The sequence below is a fragment of the Tetrao urogallus genome (assembly GCF_951394365.1).
Source record: "Tetrao urogallus genome assembly, chromosome: 10".
Classification (NCBI taxonomy): Eukaryota; Metazoa; Chordata; class Aves; order Galliformes; family Phasianidae; genus Tetrao; species Tetrao urogallus.
Genome location: NC_136823.1, coordinates 10727630 through 10750772, shown reverse-complemented (window position 1 = coordinate 10750772; position 23143 = coordinate 10727630). Strand labels below are relative to the sequence as shown.

At 46.2% G+C, this 23143-nt stretch overlaps 1 protein-coding gene across 1 annotated transcript; it reads left to right on the top strand.

The window, feature by feature from the left end:
- Nucleotides 1-1113: 1113 nt before the first annotated feature.
- Nucleotides 1114-21822, top strand: SLC41A3 (solute carrier family 41 member 3; the record flags this gene model as incomplete). The annotated part of the gene is made up of 10 exons (XM_079540283.1): nt 1114-1404; nt 10017-10124; nt 10505-10576; nt 11375-11519; nt 13289-13435; nt 15598-15742; nt 16427-16506; nt 18254-18388; nt 19271-19419; nt 21637-21822. The coding sequence occupies 10 exons, from the start codon at nt 1114-1116 to the stop codon at nt 21820-21822; spliced, it is 1458 nt and encodes a 485-aa protein (XP_079396409.1).
- Nucleotides 21823-23143: the final 1321 nt, after the last annotated feature.

Sequence of the window (23143 nt, the reverse complement as noted above, 5' to 3'; positions counted from 1 at the left end):
TTGTGCGTAGGTAGGTGAGTCTCATAGTACGGGCATGTATGTTTAAAAAAAAAAAAAAAAAAAAAAAAAAATTCAGATTGGACAGAAGATAGAAGAATTAGCCTGACAGGACAAGGGAAACTTGTTTCAAACTAAAAGGAGGGAGGTTTAGATTGGATATGAGAGAAAGTTTTTTGCAATACTGGCAGTGAGGCACTGGCACAGGCTGCCCAGAGAGGTGGTTGGGTGTTCCATCTCTGCAGACAGCCGAGGTCAGGCTGGATGGGCTCTGAGCACCTGATGGAGCTGTGGGTGTCCCTGTTCATTGCAGGGGAGCTGGAGTAGCTTTTATGGGTCCCTTCCAACTCAAACAATTCTATAATTCTAACCTATTATTGAGGAGTGATTGGCAGCTAGCTGTGTTACACTAAGTGTGCATTATACCTTTTTCTGTACTGCGGGATGATCAGGATGTGATGTTCTCCAACATCGTTGCTAAAAATCAGGCTTGGGTTCTGTTGAGCCCCTTGGTCCTCATCATCCCCAGCATGAGATCTGGTGGGCCCAGAACACCCGCAGCACCCTTCACAGCCTTATGGGTATTCCCAGTATGGGAGGCAGGATGCCCAACGCTCTCTGGTGTGAGCACAGGCCTGGGAAGAGAGATGTGGTTATAGAAGGAGAGATTGGAGAGGAATGAAATAGTGACAGGACAAGGGGAAATGGTTTAGGTTAGATGTTGGGGAAAATTTTTCACTCAGAGGATGGTGAAGTACTGGAAGATATTGCCCAGAGAAGCTGTGGAAGTGCCATCCCTGGAGGTATTCAAGGCCAGGCTGGATGGGGCCCTGGGTAGCCTAATCCCACAGGTGGGAATTAATCCATGGCAGGGGGTTGGAACAAGATGGTCTTTGAGGTCCTCTTCTAGGTTTGGTTTGAAGGTAAAAATAAGTGCTAGCATCTGAGTCGTTGAGCATCTAGGGTGTTGGGAGTAGGTGTGATTTGCCTTGAAGCTAGTGGACTGGGTAAAATACCGGGGGTTTCCAGTGCCTGATTCATCCTGTTCCTTCTTTCATCATCTCATGGGTTCTGACTTTGTTTTTCAGAAAAATTCCTTGATTCGAGAAAGGCACCATGAAAGGTGAGGAGGCTCGACAGAGGAAAAAAGAGGGCAGAACCAGGAATGGAGAGCGCCCCAGGCACAAAGCAAAGGGCAAGGGTAAACACAGAGAGAGCCGGCTTGGCAGCCAGGAAGCAGAGGATGTCTCTCTGCCTGCCCAGCAGAAGCTGTTGGCTGAGGAGAAAGCGTCCATGGCAAAATCACGGGAAGAGTCAGCTGGGGCAATCTGCCTGCAGGTGCTGCTGCCTTACCTCCTGGCTGGGCTTGGCATGGTCCTGGCAGGCATGGTGTTGGATTATGTTCAGGTAAGGGATGGAAGCTGATTTGGTGCACCTGGCATGGGGCAGGTAGGGGATTTGCTCTGGAGATAGTAAGTGAAGACTGTGTGACTGTTAGGAGCAGACCTTGCCTCCCATGGCAAAGCAGTGCAGAGCTTTATAACAGCAATGAACACTGGATTATAGACAATTTACAACTGCAGCTAATACCTAGATTATAAATTGCCTTTGTGCTGTAGGTGATTCTGAGTGCTGCATGCCTTTTGCTAACACGTGTTATCTAACCAGTGAGCTGCTGGGTCAGACTGCCCTGAGCTATGAAATGCAGTGATACTGAAACTGCTGTGCTTGTACTGACAACTTTCACAAATCTAGAGCAGTGCTCTTTTGCTATTAGCCCAGGGCTGATCTCCCTAAGCTAGAAGAGTTGTAGAGGCTTAAGGATGGTGACACAGTGCCCTCAACTGACCTTAACATGTGCTCAATAGCCCGCAGACTTCGACTCCAGAGAACACCAGGGCAAGTCGAGAACCAAGCGGCAGACCTTTGGTCTCCTTAAACAAAGTAGGCATGGTGGTGATGGGTTAATGTTTGGACTAGATGATCTTAGTAAGTCTTTTCCAACCTTAGTGATTGTACGACTATCAGTCTATGACTGTTCTGAGAATTCTGAGCCTCGAGCAGCTGTTTGTCTTGCGCAGGTCTCTGACTTTCGTTTTTACTTTCCAGAGTGGTTGGACTCGCTCATTCCTTGTGGATTTTTGACATTAAATACACGTTCCCTCCCATTGTGAGATTGCAGTGAGAAACTGGAGATGGATTTATGTTTTCTTCCTTTAGAGTGATTTTGTTTTTTTTCCTTAGGAAGGGCTGCACCACTAATTTAAACAGAATGTGAAACAAACCTCTTATTCCTCTGAAACCGCAGAAATCTGGTTTCTGGTTTATGCAAATAAAGAGCTCGCAAGGAAGCTTCATGTCAGTTCTTAGAGCTTGGGAAATCAAACCATGCAACATCACATTAGAAAAATAGGCCTTTGGCAGTTAGCACAGTGACTTTCCATGGATAAGTACAGACTTGGATGTGTCTCATCAGGGAATCAAAGCCTTTTCTGTGCTTTTTTTTTTTTTTTTTTTTTTTTTTTTCCCCCCACCACAGCATATGGAGACATGGGACAGGATGAGGTCCCCACCAATGAGACTGTTTCTACTTTGGCTGCTCTGAAGCAATGCTCCTGTTGGCTGGTTCCTCGAGGTAGGGCCGGTGAGGTATTTGTGTGCAGAGAAAGGCAGCAGAGCACATCCCCAGGGTTTGCTATGAAGTGTGGTACAGCCACAAGGAGCACTTTTTCCCCAGCTGGTTGTAATCTCTTCCCGGCTGCTTTGCAGTACACTTCTCAGGGCAAATACATCGCATCTCCTTGCCAGGAAAATGTGATACATCTCCTTCCTGGCAATAATGGCATGGGACTTTAGCAGAGATTCCTTAAAAGCATAGTGAAATGATGCAGCGTACAGGCACAGGTCACCTGAACCAATTACCTGTCTGTATGCTGATTCATCGGTCGAAAGCTTTTTATGGTGCTTGCTTAGAAATAGAGAGCCGAAGCGTGATAAACTCATAAACCCTGCCATATTGAAGCTTTGGAACAGGTTGTGGTTTTTAATGTCGTTTGAGTCATTTGGTCTCATTGATATTTCCTTTGAATTAGCGTTGCTGCCTGTCAGCCAATCCAGTTGGCACATATGGTGACATAAGTTATGTGTGTTATCAGACCTTTGTAAAGCCGTGGCTGCTGCCCAGAGTTTGTTCTTTATTCTTCACTTCCTCAAAGTCTCCAGTTTCTAACCAGATCTGAGCCTTCATGCCTTTGCTTCCAAGTTCCTGGCTGGCATAAAGGGATCAGGTCACATGTGGTTTCTACCGGACTTTTATTAACCTCCCTCTTCCAGCTATTGTGGACTTTTTTCAGTTAGATTAGCTGAAGTATACTCCCTGTATTAGCTTTCAGCTCACCAGACTATGGTTAGGTGGAAGAGGTGCACACACTTGCCAAGCTAGCAAGGTGAGGGGAAGTCTTTTGGGGCTGTCTCAAAATCCTACCAGTTTCCATTTGTGGCTTCTGTTTCCCACCCTGCTGTGCAGAGATGTGCTGTGCCATCCCAGCCCATAGGCTTGGTGCATTGGTTTGTCACGACAGACCAAAAGAAACATGCCATCCCAGTGGCTGAGGGTATCCTTAGTTCCCTGTTTATCTACAAGGCAGAAGTATGCTTTGCTCTGTCCAACCCTGCTAATGCACTTAGCTCTGGGGACCCAGGCATGGGGCAGAGTCCATGACTCATTGATCTTTTACATCTCTTTGCAGAGCATCAGGGAAGGGGATAATTAACACAAAATGTGTCAGTAAGGTGGTGCAATTTAAACATTGAATTTGAACTGGCCTGAGAAACTTGATCATGAACATATGCTTTCACTTGTTTGCTTTCAGTAGGGCATGGCTGGGTTTGAACCTACACTTGAATAGTGAAAAAGCTCAGTTGCCATTCTGTTAAACTGATCTGTACCCTTACATTCTAAGTTTTTTGACTTTGTGATCCAGTTAGTTTGCCCAAATTAGTTGTTAGAAAGGAGCACCAACAGCGCACCCTGACTTCTTCCCCTCATGCTTGACTTTGAATTGCAGCATTCGCTTCAGTTGTCACTGAGCAGGATACAAATTCCTTGGCCATATGTGGCCGTGGTGCAGCTCTGGTGCTTGGGCTTGTCAGCTGTATGACCACAGAGACTATGGGATGAGACCCCCCCCTCGATGACAATATCTTCCTGGGAGCATGCAGAACAGGGGTGTTGTGCTGTAGGAAGGGAAGAGAGACCTGCTCACAGCATGCCCCGGAAACGCGCGCCCTTTCTCTGCCTTGCCTGTGGAGCAGTGAGATTACAGAGCTACCTTAAATAAGCTCTAGCTATGACTCTTATCTTGGCCTTTGCAAACTAGCAGAAAGTTGAAGTGATGACAGCAGATAAGGGTGTTCGCTTTTGAAGCTTATTGGCTGGTTCTCTGGATTTTTTTTTCTCCCTTGAAAGCCAGTCATTCAGAGGTACAGCTGGCACAGCACGATCGTTTCATCCTGCTGAGAGGCAGAGGGGACGAGGGGGGACAGGGTCTGGAAAGGCAGATCCCCTCTCCAGTCTGCTCAGCTGTGCCACTCGCCTGCGGATGGGACCTGCATGATGTTGTCAGCCCAGGAGAAATATGGACTGGTGTTTTCCTTGACCTTCCTTCACCTTGGCGGAGAGCAGAGCGGATCTGGTTGTTAACTCCCCACCTTTTCGGCACTGGGACAGCGAGAAAAGTTCAGCGTCGCTTGTGGTGGGAGTGAGGGAAGCGGGGACGGTTTGCAGTGGGTTTGTATATTAAGCTGTCGTATCAAAGGCGAGCCGTAGGCTGACAAGAAATGTAACCTGAGGAGAAAGGACACTGGTGCGTTCGAGCACACTGAAGGATTCTTGCATGACCTGTCACTCTTTCAGTGCTGTAGACTGAGCAGGTCTTACTGGTTTTTTACCGAGGTGGTGGGAGCTGAATGGGGTGTGGGCTCATTTCTATTCGTCCACAGACATCTCTACGATCTTCTTTTATCTTTTATAATTCCCCCTTGGATATAACTTGGAGAAATAGTGGCCATCGAGTTTGCTGCCACCTGGGCTCAGCCCAGCTGAACCAATTTTGGAGGATACCTTCGCTGCAACCCCCGGGACGTGCTCCTAGGAGGAGGAGAAGATAAAACGGTTTGGCATCGTTGTTGGAGCTTGAGGAAAAACATTGCTTTTGACTCCAGAGCGAATGACCAGGAAGATCCATGTGATGTCTTGATCTCCCCCATTTGCCCTGCTGAGCATGGGGTAGCAGTGGCTGACCATGGTGGTCACCCAGTTAGAACTGGAGCTGTGCTTTCATGGCCAGAAACTGAGAGGTTTCACCTGCAAGCTAACCAGGTCAGCCAGTGGATTTCTCCCAGAGACGTCGTTCTCCATTGCCTCCCAGATTTTCGTGCCCTTCCTTCTGGCTGGCTTGGGCATGGTAGCTGCTGGGATCTTGATGGATGTTGTCCAAGTAGGTACATGTGGTTAGGCAGCTTCAATAGAGAGGGGTGGGCAACTTTGAGTATTTGTGCTGGTTTGTTTTTAATGCGTATGGTCTTGGCAGCCAGTCAGCCCAGTAGGCTTGTTCTGTGCTAGAGGGATGCTGTCTGGGCTTCTACTAGGTCAGTCCATGGGCAGCTTGTGAAGTGGGACAGTAGCATTCAGCTGGTCTGCTTTTAGGCTGGGTGCTCACTGACTGTGCCCAGCTAAACCCTACAGTGATGGCTGATCAGCCTGTAGCCAATGTCCCTGTTGGGTAATATCCTTTCCTGCAAAAGTGGCTGATATGAAGATATAAGTCAGGGGTTGTTATTAACTACCTCACTTATGGGCAAGTTTATGCTTCCAGTTCTTTGCAAATGTAATGTGATCTTTGGTCTAGGAGGTATTTAGATACTAGGATGACAGGCATGCCGGCGTGAAGAGATAAGCATTGCCTGCAAACAGTGCTTCTTGGCCACGTTGTGAGATGGGTGTAAATTTGGGGCCGCTTACATTGATTTCCAAGGAGTTGTGCTGAACTTACATTTCTGTGCCCACAACAAGAATCCATCTCATCCATCTTTTCTTTGTACCAGTGGCACAAATAGAAATGCAAAATCTGATCTACTTTAGGCATCTAATGCCAGTGGATTTGCAAATCAAAAAGCTGGCAGAGCTTCCCAAGGATATATCCTGCAGTCTGAGTTCACTGGAGTACATTGGATTCTCTGGCATTAGTACCACAGCAGGAGCTAAATATGGACGTGGGGGTGTTTGGAAAGACAATACCTTGATGTTCTTTCTTGCACTGGAAGAAATGAAGTTGAATAAAGGAGAATATGAGGAATATCAAAGAAGGGTTAACTGGAGTGGCACAGCTGTTGCTATGCTGTGTTTGTCATCTCCACCTTGTTGTGCAGCGCTTAGGCACAGACCTGTCTTGCAGCATTACAGAAGTTCTCCAACTTCCCAAGATGTTAATTGTTAGCAGTTATCTTTGGCCAGGTATCTCAGGGAAGGATAAAGATGTAGTACAAAGCTGCTCCATACCCTTGGCAGGTGAATAGGTCTTTGTTAAAAGAAATCCAATGCCCTTGTTGAGAAGTGTGCTCTGTTAAAGTTGTGACTGTATTGAAACTGATGGAAAACATAAGCCTTGTATTCCTACATTATACATCTTTTAAAATAGCAGAGAGCAATCTGCTTTGTGGATTTGCTTGCTAGACTCTTAGAAATGGGGTCATGCAGGAAGCACGATAATAGTAAGTGTATTTTTTTGGTGAAGGTGTTTCCAATTAAATAGAAGCCATCAGTCGATGGATTCAGCTCCCAGAGGAGGGAGCTAGTGCTCTAAGAGTCACAGCATCGCTCTGCAGATGGCAGTGAGTGCAGGAGCTTGTGATCTGCCCATTTTCCAGGGGATGATTTGATGGAGGGATGCTTTGCCCTGTGTGCATTCACTGCAAAATATTCTTAGAAAACACCTTGTCTGTGAGCAAGCTCAAAGATGGTATCTCGTGCATACGTGTGAGTTTGGTGCTGCTCTTGTTTTGTTACTGAGAGATACAGTGGATCTGTGCTGGGAGTCAGACTAGCTCCATTTGCAAACTAATGTTACAAGCAGTAGTGCCAAGTGGAAAACACTTATCTGTGTCAAATCTTGCAGGAATTAAGCAATTTCTGTCAAATCAAGAAACACCAAAGCTTGGATCTGGGTCTCCCACACCGTAACAAAACGGTGCCGAAAGCAATGGCCATTTGCTGTTTTCTCAGGTGAGGAGTCTGGTTGAAGTTGGACAACCAGATTTCAAACCAGACAATCCAGGAGAAAGTTTCCATTTCATTCTCCCCTTTCACTGCCTTGGGACACATCCAAACTGAAGTCACAGGCATAAGACATCCCTATTCTCTGTTGATTAAAGCCCTCGCTTGTATTTTACAATCCAGGATTTTTTGCTGTTTCGTTGGCTTGTTCAGGGCAATGACAAACCTATGAGCCTTTGTTGCTGCTGCTGTGAGAGGATGGGTGCCCCAGGAGAAGTAACAGCATAGCTGGGACTGAGGGCAGCACAGGGACAGACCACTAGGGTTACACTGTGCCACATCACTGCTCCTCCTGTCAGCCCTGCACAGGGATGGCATGGGGACCTGCTGCTCATCCTGCATTTCTGCAGTCTCTAACACAACGCAGTCCTGGCTACTGTGGTATAAATCATCATGAATCTGTCCTCAGGCACCTAGTGAGTCACTAATGAGACTAAAATGGAAACAATTAAACCAGCTTTTTTTTTTTTTTTTTTTTTTTTTTTTTTGTAATTAGTACAGTTATGCTTTTTTTATTAGTTGTTCAAAGCCTTTTAGTGTAACTATATGTAAGGTAGCATCCCAAAAAATCATACCTCAGATGCTAAGCCTTCTGTTGCGATGACTTGAGACAAGGAAAATTCATCATTAACACAAAGACTGGAGCTTACATTAATACAATGAAGTCATGTTGCCTGAAAGTGACCCGTGCATAAAATACAAAGAGTTGAGTTTGTGTCTTTCTTACTTATGTATCTTTTTATGTGCAAAGTATGCAACAGATGTCCACGTTTGTGTGTTTTAAGTGATTGGGCTTCTTTGCATTGTGGCTGTGAGCTGTTTGCTCTCCTTTCTTTCAAAAATGTCAAAGATGTGATCTTTATTCCTAATGAGAGAGATAGGGGTGAGGGGAATTTGTGTCTTTAAGAGATGTCCACCCCTTCTCTCAGGTATTTAAGTACCACGTTAACAAATTCAAACCAAAGTGTCAGGTAAGGTATCTCTTGTTGTGTTGTCTGTTATTTACTTTTCACATTTTGAAATGCTACTTTCCAGGTCACCACTGAAAGGAAATGTGTATCTGTAACAATGTTCCCCTCTTATCTGCACCCCTGAGGGCTGTCTTGCACCACATGTTTGGGGCTGGCTCAGCCCCTCTTTCATTCCTATTGACTCGAAGGATGTTGTTAAGTGTTCCCAGCAGGCAGCCACACCACTGCTTCCCACAGCTTCCCCTGGCACAGTCCAAGCAAAACACTGCACGTCCTTATGCCCTGAGTACATTTCCCAACAGCCTGATGGGGAGAATGTGTTGACATCTGTTGGGTCTGTCCCATCTCCAGGGGTGGGAAGGGATGTGAAAAAGGTGAGCTGAGATCTGAGTTGTTGGCATTATTTGTCCTTTAGCATCAGAATTCAGTATCTTTGTATGAAACCAGCCAGTGACAAATCCAGAATGGATGAAAGGATGTGATCTTTTGCATAATGTGTAGCTAAGCCACAGGATGGCATAGGGGCTGGAGGGGTGCGATTAAATGAGTATCTGAAAGAGAAATCATAGAATCATAGAATTGAGGTTGGAAAGAACAAGATCATTGAGTGCAACCATCAGCCCTTCACCACCATGCCACTTGATCACAACACTCAATGCAGCAATCCTTCTAGTGCTGCTGATGGCACAGAAGCCCCCCCAGCTCAGGGTGCTGCAGCAGATCAGATGTTTTGTACGTCTGAATTTGACCGCTGTTGGAGATAAGGATAGGTCAGGTGGGTGTTCAGTCTAAATCAATGCAGCTGCTCTTTTTCTCTTGTATTTCTGTCTTAGATGTTGGGCTGGTTGGTTTTGCTTCATACTGAGCAGCTCTGTTCTGCAGTCCCATCCCAATGTGAGCTTTGGCAACAGTGTGACTTTGCAGCATTCTTGAATGCACAGGGAGTAAATGAACTCTACTGAAAGGCACTGCATGGTAGATGTGCTAGAGAAAAGATGTATGTTAGTCAGAAGACTTTCTTAAGGTTTCTGATCATCTCTGGTGTTGCAGCTGATTCAGGAGTTTGTATAGTTCAGCTTCAGAGAAAGAATGATTATCCAATGGTTTGGGATTACGGGATATCTTAATTCAAAATCCTTTTTCCAGCTATGCTGAGAGTGTGCGTGTAACAGGAAGATTTAGGAACTGCCAGTGGAGAAGAGATGCAAAAAAGACTTTCACTCCCACCAGCGGCCTTAGATGCTTAGTGAGAGATTTGGTAAGGAAAGGCAGACGTGGCTTCTTGCCGTCAGATCATTTCCAGATCTGTGTTTGTTCTCATGAATCTGGATAGCAACAGGCATTACTAGTGAATCTCATGTCAGTACAAAGGATGGAGGGCATGCTGTATTTTGTTTGGCTTGTGAACCTTCATTATTTTTCATGTTGTTCCTGGCTAATGTTATAAAGGCACTTTTTAAATGTGGGGCTTTCCAAAATCTGCTTATTCCCCCACGAAGAAGTTTCCTACCCTGTCAGGAGACATGAGGGCTGTGCATGAGATCAGAAAGAGCGCTGAAAATTGTTTCTTTCACTTCCAGAATGCAACATCTGCCCAGATGTGTAGAGCAGACGCCTATAGGGCATGCAGTGAGATGGGAACCCACTCCCCTTTGAAACAGCACCGAAGTTGTCTGTATAACTGAGGTTGTTTCTATCCCTTTCTCCCTTTCTAGCACTGGGAGGTGTTTCGGACAATTACAGAAGTTTTTATCCTGGTTCCTGCCTTGGTTGGCCTGAAGGGTAATCTGGAGATGACATTGGCATCCAGGCTCTCTACTGCTGTGAGTGCTCACAAGGTGGTGGGTGGTGGTGGCTGGGGAGGAAGAACAGTCATCAGGAGGTGCTGCTTTTATGTAACACATTGTATATAAGACAAGCCAACATTTGCAAAGTAGAAACCAGGGATGTTAAAATAATAATTTGCCCTCATTTTGTAAATGGAACATAGAATTTCTGTCTGCTTTGAAGGTGAATTAATCCCTGTGTGGCCAGTTGCTGATATCTGGATCCTTGTGACACATAAATGGGATAGAGCCAGAGATCCACCGTTGTCAGCTTTGGGATTTGGTTGCTTTTGTAGTGACCTGGACAGGATAAAACCGCCTTCAGCAGCCGCCTGTATCCCAGGGTGGGTTTTCAGAGTGTATCTCTTGACTCCTAGGCTAACACTGGACAGATGGATGATGCTCAGAAGCAGTGGAAAATGGCCACCTGCAATTTAGCCCTTATCCAGGTGAGTCACTAAAGCTGGGAGAGGAAGAAAGCCTTTTTTGATTGTTGTGTCATGGTCTGACAGCATCTGTTCCCATCAGTTCTGAGTCTGGAGCTGTTGATTTGGGGCAGATATTCTCAACAGAACCCAGCAGAGCCTGGGACTTGGCCTCCAATAAAACTCTGTGTATCCCTGGAGCTTGTGATTCAGAGGCAAAACAGATCCAGACACGCGTTGCCTTTGTGGACAAACTGGAATAATGAAAAACCTCCTTTTGTAGGGAGAGCTGCGGCACAGTCCCTGTTTCACAGCAGCCCCTGGATAAAGCGTGTCGTGTTTGTATGGCAGTGTTTGGGAGTCAGCCTTGGGCAGGAGGGGAGAGATGAGAGAAACGAGCTCTTTCTGCTTGTTTCAATCCAGCAACCAGCCCAGAAGGTTTCACGTGGAAGGCCAGAGTGCTTGCAGCATGCGTCTGTGTGCTTTCCCTTATCTCCTTCCACAGCTTTCAGCTTGCTGGGAGTGCTGTGTTGATGAGGAGCCCATTTCTGTGCTGACCAGAGCTATTCCTCTGCTGATGGACTCAGTGTCCTTTGCTGAAGTGTTATCTGCCCTTTACAGTCCTGCACCGTTTTTCTCCAAACTTTGTCAGGATTCTTTCTGAGTGTAGCAGAGCCTCACAGGGATGCTGCTTAAATACACAGGCAATCAGCATTTCTGCAAGATTTTATGTGCCCTCCTGGCTGTGCGGAAATGCTGCGGTCACACAGAGGTGGGCAGCAGATACAGCTGATTGCTCACCAGTTGTCCTTTGGCCTCCAGGTCCAGGCCACTGTGGTGGGACTCCTGGCTGCCATTGCTGCCGTCATCCTGGGAGCCATCTCCAAGGGCTCTGTAGAGCTGAGCCAGGCAGCCGTGCTGTGTGCCAGCAGTGTGACCACGGCCTTCATTGCTGCACTTTCTCTCGGTGAGTCATTTTGGTTTCTCACATCCAACATGGTGCAGAAAATCTGTCCCATCTGTCCCGCTGGCTCGGCTGCAATCTGTGTTCTATCTGGCATGGGGATGAGGTGTGTGTGGAGCATTAGTCCCATGCCCATTGCTTTTAATTCTTCCGCACCCTGTCCTCGCTTCTCATCTCCTGGGATCTATTTGCTGGGCTCTTGGCCTCCACAGCAGCAATGTTACCTGATAGGCACAAAACCACAATATGTGTATATAAATATATACTGGCAAGTTGGGGATTGGGCTCTTCTCCTGGTTAACAGCGATAGAACAAGAGGGAACGGCCTTAAGTTGCACTAGGGGAGGTTCAGGTTGGATTTTACTTATCCAGAAGTATGGTGAGGTATTGGAACAGGCTGCCTAGGCAGTGATGGAGTCACTGTCCTGGAGGTGTTCAGGATCCATGTGGACATGGCACTGAGGGACGTGGTTCAGTGGGCAATATTGGTGATAGGAGGATGGTTGGACTGGAAGATCTTGGAGGTTTTTTCCAACCTTAATGATTCTGTGGGTGGGTGGGTGAACTCACATGCACATGCTGTCTCAGTTTGGTTTTAGTGGCATGTTAGCCATCTGCACTGTGCTTTTCAGAGGGGGGATATGCTAATGCTGTGCACAAAGCTGAATATTGAGACAGTTTGCTAGCAAACAGCTCCAGACCATGCTCAGGATGGACAGCAGAGGGTTGTGGCTGCCCCTGTGCCTCTGAACCTTGGCTGACCCTGCCTGTAGAGTGGGCTGGATGGGGAGGAGCTGCTCTGATCGTTGAAGATCGGCTCTGATCATTTTGAGGGTCTGCCATGTGAGGGCAGCATGACACTCTGAATGGAGGGAACTAGCAGGTTGGGTACCATGCGTTTTCCGAGGGAAAGGGACAAATAGAGCAAGTGCATGTGCTGGAGAGGGAGTCAAAGGGTGATTGTAGATGCTTTTAACGAGAAACGCTGCATGAGGCAGTCGTTAAAAACAGCCAGCATTAGTCTGCACTCTGGACTTGGTCACAGTGTGGGTGTGTGTGATGGGAAACTGGTGGGTCTGTGGCCAGGGAGGAATGGAAGCATTCAAGACCAGGTTGGATGGGGCCCTGGGCAGCCCGATGTGGGGGTGGCGGCCAGCCCACGACAGGGGGTTGGAACTAAATGATCTTTAAGATCTTCTCCAACATAAGCCATTCTGTGCACTAGAGGCTCTGGGCTGTGAGGGCTCAGTCTGATGGCTGGACTGAAAGGCTGAGTCAGGCTTTTCATTAACTTAAGAAAGCTTGCTTCTCATTGGTGGTGTGGTTGAAACTCTCCAAAATGATGGTCTAATATGGAAAATATATTTGTGCTGTGGAATCCTGAGCAGGAGATGGCACCAGGAGACTGCTGCGTGCCTGCTGTGTGCTTATCTGTGAGTCTGCTTCGTGCCTGGTCCTGCTTCAAGGCAGCAGAGATTAGGCTACTCAGGAGAGGAGCTGCTCATTTGGGCTGCCTGCTAGTATCTCCTTTGATCCCTGGAATTTGCCTGTGTGCCTGTGGGCCTTTGGTGAACTTCATAAGGGCAGAGTGATGCCCTTCAGACCGGTGAAAGCAAGAAGATGAATTCCTGGCTATAGCTGCACAGTACGACTATGGGCAATCTGCTGCTTGCTTTTTCCAAACCCCATGTCCCTCTGGGAGCCAGAATAGCAGTTCCAGGGTGAAAGACGGCAGGTTGCTCCCTCTGATGCCTGCTCTGTGTCTTTTCTAGGTCTGGTGATGATTGGTGTGATCATCGGAGCCAGGAAAGTTGGGATCAACCCGGACAACATCGCCACACCCATAGCAGCAAGCCTTGGAGACCTGATAACCCTTTCCCTGCTGGCAGGAATCAGCAGTACGCTCTTCAAGTACATAGGTACTGAGTCCTTGCTGAATTATTGGAGGGTACTCAGCCATTTCACGTTTCAGAGTGAAGGTTCTTATGCCACGGGTGAGAAAATGACCACAGACATTTTTTTCAAGGCACTCTTTCAGTTGTGAACTAGAAGGCAGAGATGAAGAAACACAACTGGGAATTCTCAAAGATGTGACCAACATTTATTGTATTGCTTTCGAGCAGGAGGTTGACATGTGTGACATTGACTTTTCCTGCATGTATCACAAGTCCAGCATAACTGCTTTCTGTGTGGCTTGTAGCAAGCCCTTCCTCACAAAGCTACTTCAGGGTCTTGGTATTTGTAAGAATATTTTCCTATCTTATGTGGAGAGTCATGGGTGAACGAGGTAATGCCATGTTGGATTTGGGGAGATCGTGTCATTCTCCCAGGACTCTATAGGAGTTGTGGCTGTGAGGCTGGCTGTGCTGATATTTGGCAGAGGCTTGGGCACCTGTTGTTGCTGAAAAACTCAAAATATGTTGCAGCTTGGTCATATGTGCTTGTAAAGTGCTCAGCTATTTACCGTGAGCGTAACCTAGAAGAGGAACAGGAAAATAAAAAGATCCAGCAAGCTTGATACCATTTGAAATTTAAACTGTTGCTTCAGCCTCTGAGCAGAAGCAGCACAGCAGCTGTTCCCAGTTTGCATAACTCCTTCCATGTGCCACTGAGTGAGGGAGCACACGTTGCAGGGAGAGGCCCATGGATCACTTCCACCCAGCTCTCCTTAAGCTTCAGAGGTGCACTTTTTTTATTAGGGTTTTTCCATGATGCCATCACACTGCCCCGTGAGGTTAATTTGTCTTTCCATTGCTGTGCTTCTGATAATATCTCCCACGGAGCACATGGCAGAACAACACAATAACCTCTGTGGCTGTGACCAGAGAAGCGCCTCTGATGTTTTCAGAGTAGTTTAAATAGTTTCAGCCTCTTGATACGAGTAATACAGTGCACGCAGACACCTGGCTGTTGAGAGCAGGAAGGGAGGCAGGTAGAAGAGAGGCAGCATTGTTGGCAGTTGAATAAATCCACTTCCCTCCCCAGTGTGTAGTAATTAATTGTTCCACACTATAAGAGTGGGGTAGGAGACCCAGCACAGCAGCTAAACGTCCTACAACCCATCCATCCTAAGTGACTCCAGGTGTGTAAGTGCACTGACAGGACAGCGGCCAGAAGTGGTTGCATTTCAGCGCTGACCAAAGCCACATTTAAAGAGCACATCTCTTTATGTAAGAGCCCTTGATCTGGGGAAGATATCATCAAATCAATGCTGCTCAGGTAGCCCAAGGCCCTGGCAGTGTCGTTTTGAAAAATGCACGCTTAGAGCCTGCAGTCTCCCAGATTACCTGCAAAGTCTGTGTTACAGCCTGCTGGCATTGGCCCCGGCACAGAGACCAGATGGAGAGCTTTGTTGAAGAAACATTTTTATATCAAAAGGTTTGGCATCATCCCCATTGCTTGAAGGTGTTTCTCATGCTTCTGAGTCATGTTTATTTTCTTTTAGTGCTGCACACACATTTATTTTTTAATTCATTTGCTTCTAAAGGTCACTCCAAGGTTATGGCCCTACTGAATGGAAAAAGCTCCTAATGAAAACATATGTAAGCTAGAATGAAATAAACCCTGGACTTTAATTGGCTTATACATTCAAGAGAGCATTTGTCCCCATAAAGCAGGCCAGCTGCTTGCTGAGAGTGCTAGCTTATCACCAAAGGTATCTATTAGTTCTTGTTTTAGGTGAAGGCATGAGCTGTCTTAAATGTGGTACAGCTTGCACACAGGGGAGATCTCTCCTCGCCCTGCTGTTTGAATTGTACCCTGAAGCCAGAAAGCTTGTAACTTTTTGTCTTGCTTAGTTAGAGATGAGGTTGGAGACTTGCTCATCTTCAAACGTAGCTTGCTTTGAATCCTGCTGATTTTCAAATAACATCCTCTAGCAGTAGTTTCAGAGGTTAATTATGGATTTCTGTGGTGTAGTGAAGTGGTCATGTGGGGGGCATCTTAGTTCACGTGATTTTTCTGTTAACATTTCCCAGTCTGAGCCAGAGCCCTGCTGCCTTTCTTCCAGACTTTACTCAATATGATTTTGGCAACCTGTGAAGCCAGGAGTGTTTGATTCAAGATCTCTTTTCCTTGCCAGATATGAAATACCTTTCACCTCTGATCTGTGCTGTCTTCATTATCATGATCCCTCTGTGGGTTGCTATTGCCAAGCAAAGTCCTTCCCTTGCTGAAGTTTTGAAGTCTGGATGGCAGCCTGTCATTGTTGCAATGAGCATCAGCAGGTAAGGCAACAAACTGCTTCCCCAAACTCACACGAGTGGGCATGCTGCAGGGAGATCCCATGCTCATGTAGAAAGTCACAGAAAGGAAAACTGGAGGGAACAGCAGAAGGTTATTTATCCAGTGCTTCTCAGCCATTGTTGGCCCTCCAGCAGGCTGTTAGAATGGAGGTACGGAGCTCCCAGATGACTGTGAGTCATCAGTTTAAATTGCACTCATGCATTCACACATCATGTGTTCCAGCCAGGAAACCTAAAAGCCTGATGATGACCATCGCAAACAGTCAGATTTCAGCCTCATCTTTATCCAGCTGTAAATGAAGACTGGTTCATTCCCCCCCCATGTTACATCATTCAGACCCAGCTGAGATCTGAGATGGTTTTAAAACCCTGCTAAGATCAGTAAGAGCTTTAGAAGTAGTTTGGCAAGGATGATAAAGCTTCCCTGGCTAGTATCGGTTTTGCTCAAGGAGAGGTTCCTGATCTCCTTATGCCATGAACAAAAAATGCAAGGCTATCTATCAGTAAAAACAGATGTAAAAGGAGTAAATATCTGCTACAGGGAATGTTCCAGCACTGGCAGTGGGGAGGAAGCAGTAACTCACCTCTCTGTGCTGTTTTCACACCATAGCAATTGCACTGGGGAAGAGACTGATCCACCTTCTTTGCCTGTCCTTTTTTTAACAGCATTGGTGGGCTCATCTTGGACAAAACTGTAACTGACCCAAACTTTGAAGGCATGGCAGTTTTCACACCTGTGATTAATGGTAGGTTGGACATCATAAACATAAAATATATGCATGTTTTTATTTATTCCTCCCTCTTCTTCTCAAGGGTTATGCTATCCACTGTTGACCCTACACAGAGGTCCATGTTCAAGTCCCTCTCCCATCACCAGTGGAAGTGAAGCTACTGGTCCCCATTACATCCCTACTTATTTGTATTTTGAATTGTCTCTGGTGCAAAATAGCAGGCAGGTCTGAAAAATGATAGAGCTGTTGAAAAGATTAACAGCATCTGATGGGTATCTGTGATAGCAGTGCTGACACCTTCACTTTCATAATATCATACCTGCTACGGATGTCACAATAAATCTATTTACTATGTCTCTCTCCACTCAGCAATTTGAGCTGTGCAATCATCGCTATTACAGGTTGTTGATGAAGATTAATATATTAAGATTATAGATGTGTGTGTATGTATACAAGATGATATATATAGATTATATATTTTGTATATATAAAAAATATATTTGGCGTGTATATTTATATTTGTATGAAGCCTCACAATTCTCTTACACAAACATGAATGCATAACTATAAACTACCAGGATCCTGGCCTCTCAGAGGATCCACTGGGTTGTTTTTCTGCCATTACAGAATTCTTGTAGACCCATTTCAGGGAAAACCCACGTTCCTAGGGAAGGCTTGGCCTCGTGCCACTGCCAGAGCACGGTGTCCTCTTGCAGTGTCAGAGGGTGTCACCCAGCTGTCACCTTCTGGATCTGCATGAAGACAGACGCCTTGCTGACAATCTCTTTCCAGCATGGTTAGCCAAAGAGCTTGATTAAGAAAGTACGTCAACAGCAGCTCTGCTGAACAATGGCTGACCCAGACACCAATGTATGGTGTTGGGTGGACTGTTTGGCAGAGCTGCTCTCAGTTACGTGGTGCTCTGTGTTTTTGTACAGGTAGTTCTGTGCTTTCCATGTGTAGGGGAATCCTGCAAAGTGTATTTCAGAAAGCTCCCGTCCTTCAATTCCACTCAGGTCAATCTCACATTTAACAGTGGGGTATTTCCTTCTGCAAGGCAGGGAAATTGTGAGAGGCCTGTAGAATCTGGCTCACTGTTAATTTTCTTTGTCATTTCTACCCTGCACACACTCAGGGTGGTGGAGATTTGCTCCACAGATCATCAGCCCTCTATTTTCCACTGAAAAAATACAGCAGCATTTTCACGTTTGCTGGAATTAATCAATCTGGAAGGAATTAATTGCCTTTTAATTACCTAACATATTTGGGCTCTGATTCATTCTCGTATGATTTCTTCTCATTTGACAAGTGTGTCGGATGCCTTTAGACAGACACATAATCATTCTCCATGTTTGTTATCTTTTAAACAATGATGGTTCTCTGGCTGGTGACCATGAGTGGCAGCTGCCACTGCCTGCACTGCTTTCCCCAGGTGTTGCTCACAGACTGCATCAAACCAGGTGCAATTGCATCATCTTCAGAAGCCACGTTGCATCTGCTGCTGGTGCTGGGAAGTCAGGGAAAATATTTCCAATAAAGCATTTAGAAGGAGATGGTCACTGGAGCCTTCTTTATTTTCAAAAGCTGTTCCTGTCAGGTGAATAGCACAGCATCACCATAACAAGTGGGATCAGATTTTCCCCTTCTCTCACTGCTGTCCTCAGACAGTTTGTAAGTGAATGACACATCTTGGGCTAAGTTTGAGACTGGATTTCCTGCTGCAGTACAGGTGGCTTACAGGTTTACTGTTTTGTCCTCATAGGTGTTGGAGGGAATCTGGTCGCCATCCAGGCCAGCCGTATTTCCACATTCCTACATTTCTGGAGCATGCCTGGAGTTTTGCCATACAAGATGAGGCAGAATTGGCCCAATCCATGCACCACATTCTTCTCATCAGGTAGACCTTGAAACCTAGGTGTCCATGTCTCAAGGCCCGTCATCACAGATAGCTCCTTTATCCAGCCTGGTTGGAGAAGGACTAGGTGGGTTTCAAAGGCAGAACTCCCTTTCTCCCTTTCAGGGAAGGTCCTCAGATTGAAGAGCAACGTCTGTGCAGTGGGAGCTTGGAGGAAAAAAAAAAAAAAAAAAAAAAAAAGCTTTTCTGTGTACTTAGAATCATGGAGTCATTAAGGTTGGAAAAGACTTCAAAGGTCATCAAGTCCAACCATTAATCCATCAACCCGTACTTGCTCTTTAACACGTAAGAAACTGCTCTTCAGGGAGCACTTAAAGTAATTGAAAAGGAGTCCCAGAAGGTTGTTTTACCCATGGCCAGCCTAGAACCATCAAGTGTGGAAAGGGGAGCAAATAGAGCATAACTTTGCTGAAAATCAACAATTCCTCCATCTTCAGTAATGGATAAACATAAACATCAGCAAAAGTGGATTTCAGTCAGTTGTCCTTTCAGATTTCAGGTTCCCCTTGATTTTCCCTGCTAGGTTGGGAGTTATTGCTGGAGAGCAGACTAAAAACTGGGGGAAGTGGGCTGCCAGCAAAACAGAGCAGGATCAGTGGGAGGCAGAGAGCTGCTGAAGAGGAGTGAAAGATGCGAGTGAGAGGATCAGCATGGAGCATGTCTTTGGCACAGTTTTTAGTGACAGACAGAACTGCTGGTTTGATGCTGCAGATGCTCTAAATTGCTGCAAAGGCGTTAGCAATGTGTCTAGTGGGAGGGGACAGCCCCAACTCTGCCTATCAGCACTACATCAAGCAGCCGTGTTCTGTCCTCTCCCCACCACCTGCAGCCGCTGCGATCACTGTTTCTGTCTGCCCTCTGCAGAGGTGAATTCCAAGTCAGCCCGAGTCCTGTTCCTCCTGGTTGTCCCAGGGCACCTCGTGTTCCTCTACACCATCCACCTGCTGCAAGGAGGCCACACATCTCTGTCCTTCACCTTTGTGATGTTTTATCTGACTGCTGCTTTGTTGCAGGTAAGCCCCAAACTCTCAAAACCACAAAAACAAAACATTCTTAGCTGGACAGGCTGATAGGCTGCTAGCAATGACCCCACTTCCATTCATTTTAGGCATAGCATCCTCTATCTTCTGTACATCCAGTAATACTTCACCCAGATTGCAAAGGTCTCATTTTCCAATAGGTGTGCAACTACCTTTAAGTGAGAGATTAGAGATGAGATGAGGAACAAATTACCATCATAAGCTGAGCTGCATTAAGCAGGGAAACATTGCGAGCAGGTACCTCTTGCTGTACGTTGTATCTTTTTAACTGTATTCACTCCTTGAATTTCTAAGCCCCAGTTATTCCTAGGCTGTGACTGGTCATCCCACTAAGGAGCAATTGGGAGGCTATGAGCCCCCGCCAGCAGGTTTCCTCACTCGTTTTGAAACCAGCTTTACAAACCGCAGTAAAGACACGGGGATCCCTTTGGACAGGGCCAAATGTGGCAGTAGGGAAGGGAAGGCCCAGCCCTGGGAAGCTCATCTCTGAAAGCGAAGGTTCTGGGTCAGCAATGGATGGTTATCCAGTTTGTTCTGCCTGTTCCCTTTCACTGTTTTCACTGCTCTGTAAACTTTGCCATCTTGTTCAGAAATGCATGTGCGTGTCACAGAGGCTCTGGCTTTGCTTGCCCTTTTAAATCAGTGATTCATTAGGTTGCAGGGAGAGGTAACTGGCTTCTTGCTTTGCCTTACAAACAGTTGTGTGTCCACGGGTAAATTCCTTGCATGTGTAAACAATCGGCTTTTCTTGACCTTTGCACAACCCTAAGCCCGGCACCACAGCTGTAGTTGCAAAGGAAAACATTTATTCTTTTCTTTATTCACTGAGGTAACTCCTCAACCAAAGCCAAGTGTGAAAATAGGCTGAATAAATGACAGAGTAAAGAGCAGAATCCCAGCAACGCCGCTGACCCAGGAAGACTCCCAGGGAGTCCAGAATGTGCTCAGCCTGGTTCATTCTTTCTCTCCATTAGAATTTATAAATGCAACCAGAAAGAATGAGGGGGGGAAGTTTGGGTCAACTGGAGGAAGCCCAGAGAGAAACATCAGAGGCCCAGAAAATATGACCTTAGAATTGAATGGAGTGGGGTTCGCTGGTCTAAGGAAGAGAGGCTTGGGAAAAACCTGGTAACAGCATTTGTTTAAACTGCTGAGTTTCTGTAGGAAGAGACAGATTAATGTTTTCTCTATGGTCACTAGGAACGAAACATGGCATTGTGGGTTTCAAATGGAAGGAGGACTATATAACACCCTTTAGTTTTTATCCAGCTTTAGTTTCTGTGATTCTGCTTATTTAATTTGCACCCTCTGTCTCTCCTCCCACCTGCCCTTAGAACTGCCATCTCTGCCTTTGGTTCCTATTTGGTTGTGGTCTCCTATGGAGGGACCACAGAAGCAGAGAGCAAACTCTCTCTCTCCCCTCTTAATTCAATTAACTAGACGGTCTTTAATCTTTAAGAGAAGTATTTTTTTTTCCTCCATCTGTTCATCAGAATCAGGAGCTAAATAGGAATTAAAAGAAATCACAGCGAAGATTTTGAAATTGTTGAGATGAAAAATAGAAATGTTTTTCTCTTTTTAACGTGTCAGTGCTGCTTGGGATGACTTTGATGTAAAAACTGCCTCAAACTCCCGTTGTCTACTGAGATTAGGCAAAACAAAGTAGATGAGATCTGAATTTCTAATGGAGAAAAAAAAAAAAAAAAAAAAAAAGGAAGATGAGGAGAAAAGAATCTGGCCACAAACTTATACTTTGAGTTTGCATGCATATTTGCAGCAGTCCTGTTCCTGCTGGATTTAATAGGAGCATTCATGGTATGGGAAGTGGGAGTTGAGAGATGCTTTTGGTGTTGACAGACTTCTGTTTTTGGCCCATGCTGATGAACAGTTGACTTGTGGTCCTTGCACCAGGACAGCTGGTGCCCAAGGGCCATGCAGTGCCCAGGGGCATGGGCCAGTAGGGTTTGCAGGGATGCAAAAGCCAGCTATACCCATATGATGCAACTCCATCCTGCAGAGAAACACTGATCCTCTGATGAGGTGGAGACGTCTTAGAGATGCTCATTAGCTCTGGCACATTGGCTGTGGTCGTCTCATTTTGACCATGGCCACAACATTTTGCCTGTGAGCTGATGGAGGCTGTGCGTTGTTTTCTTGTTACTCACAGTAGTGCCTGTGTTGCCTCTTCAGGTGGGAATCCTGCTCTACGTGGCCGACCTCATTGTGCGCTTGATGTGGAGGAAGGCTTTGGATCCTGATAATTTCTCCATCCCCTACCTCACTGCCCTGGGGGATCTGCTGGGCACTGGATTCCTTGCTGTCTGTTTCCGTCTGGTTTGGCTCATTCACGGTGCAGACATGAACCTGGGCAACTGAAGGACTGCGTGCTGCTCCATGTTACTGATTCGACACGGCACAATTCTCTGGGACATTGGAGGCTGGGTTGGACCCCACCGCCCTGCCTCTCCTCCCCATCGTGCCTTAAGCTGGGCTTGCTCGTCTGGAGGAGTCAGCACTCCCAGACTTTGTACCATCGCACGTGAGCAAGCTGGTTGTAAGCAGCACCCACTGCTCACACCAGCACCCAGCCAGTGCAGCATTAAGGAGAATTTGGTGCCATATGGTGATGAGCATTTTGATTGGCTTCAGTCCCCAGCACCAAAACAGCCTGCAAGGCCCCTTTAAAGCCTGCTGAATTGGGTGCATCTGATCCTGTGAGTCCATGTCACATCTCCGTCCAAATTTCATTCACAGTCCAAATAGTTCATTCACCCTTTTTCTCTCCCTGGAGGAGGAGAGCATCCTGGTGTTTAAACTTTTCCCTTCTTCATCACTCAGACGTATGGGCTTTGAGCCCTGCTGGCTCCTGGTGGGAGGATACAGAGACAGCACCTACCTGTGCAGCACCATTGCTGCTGTCTGACCAGCTGGATTGATTGTGTTTTGGGAGCAGGAGCTTTGGGTTTGTACGGTTTATGAAATGTCCATTAATTAAAATGTTTATTAGTTAAAATGTTTATAGAAACGTGCGCACACACAAATAAAGTGGTTAAAAAATGCCATGTAGTGGATTTAGGGCTGTTTCTACCTTGCTGTGGCTCTTTGTAGTTCAGACTTGGCAGGTGGAAATTTCAGTATCTAAAAGGGAGCTATAAGAAAAAAGGGGGCAGACTCTTTAGCAGGGTCTGATAGGACAAGGTAAATGGTTTCAGACTAAATGAGGGGACGTTTAGATGGATATAAGAAAAAGTCTTTTGCAGTGAGGCCCTGACACAGTGGTGGATGTCCCATCCATGGAGATGCTCAAGATCAGACTGGAGGGGCTCGGAGCACCTGATAGAGCTGTAGGTGTCCATATGCATTGCAGGGATTTGACCAGATGGTCTTCAAAGGTCCCTTCCAACTCCAATGGTTGTATGACTCTATGAATTTCTTGTTTGCTGCTATCTCTTCCAGTCAGTGTTGGACAACACAATTCTAATAGGACTTCAGTGAAATCGGTGTTTCCTAACCAATAATGGACTTTGGCAGCCCATGTTTCAGGTTAGAATTAAAGGTTATTCTTTCTCCACCCTCACCATCCATCCTTTGCGCAATGAATTTGGGACCAGTGCATGTGTGTATAAGGATGGGAATTTGGCTAAGGACTCTGCATCCTCACTGCAGGGTGTCTATTGTGTGTTCCCAGCAATGTTCT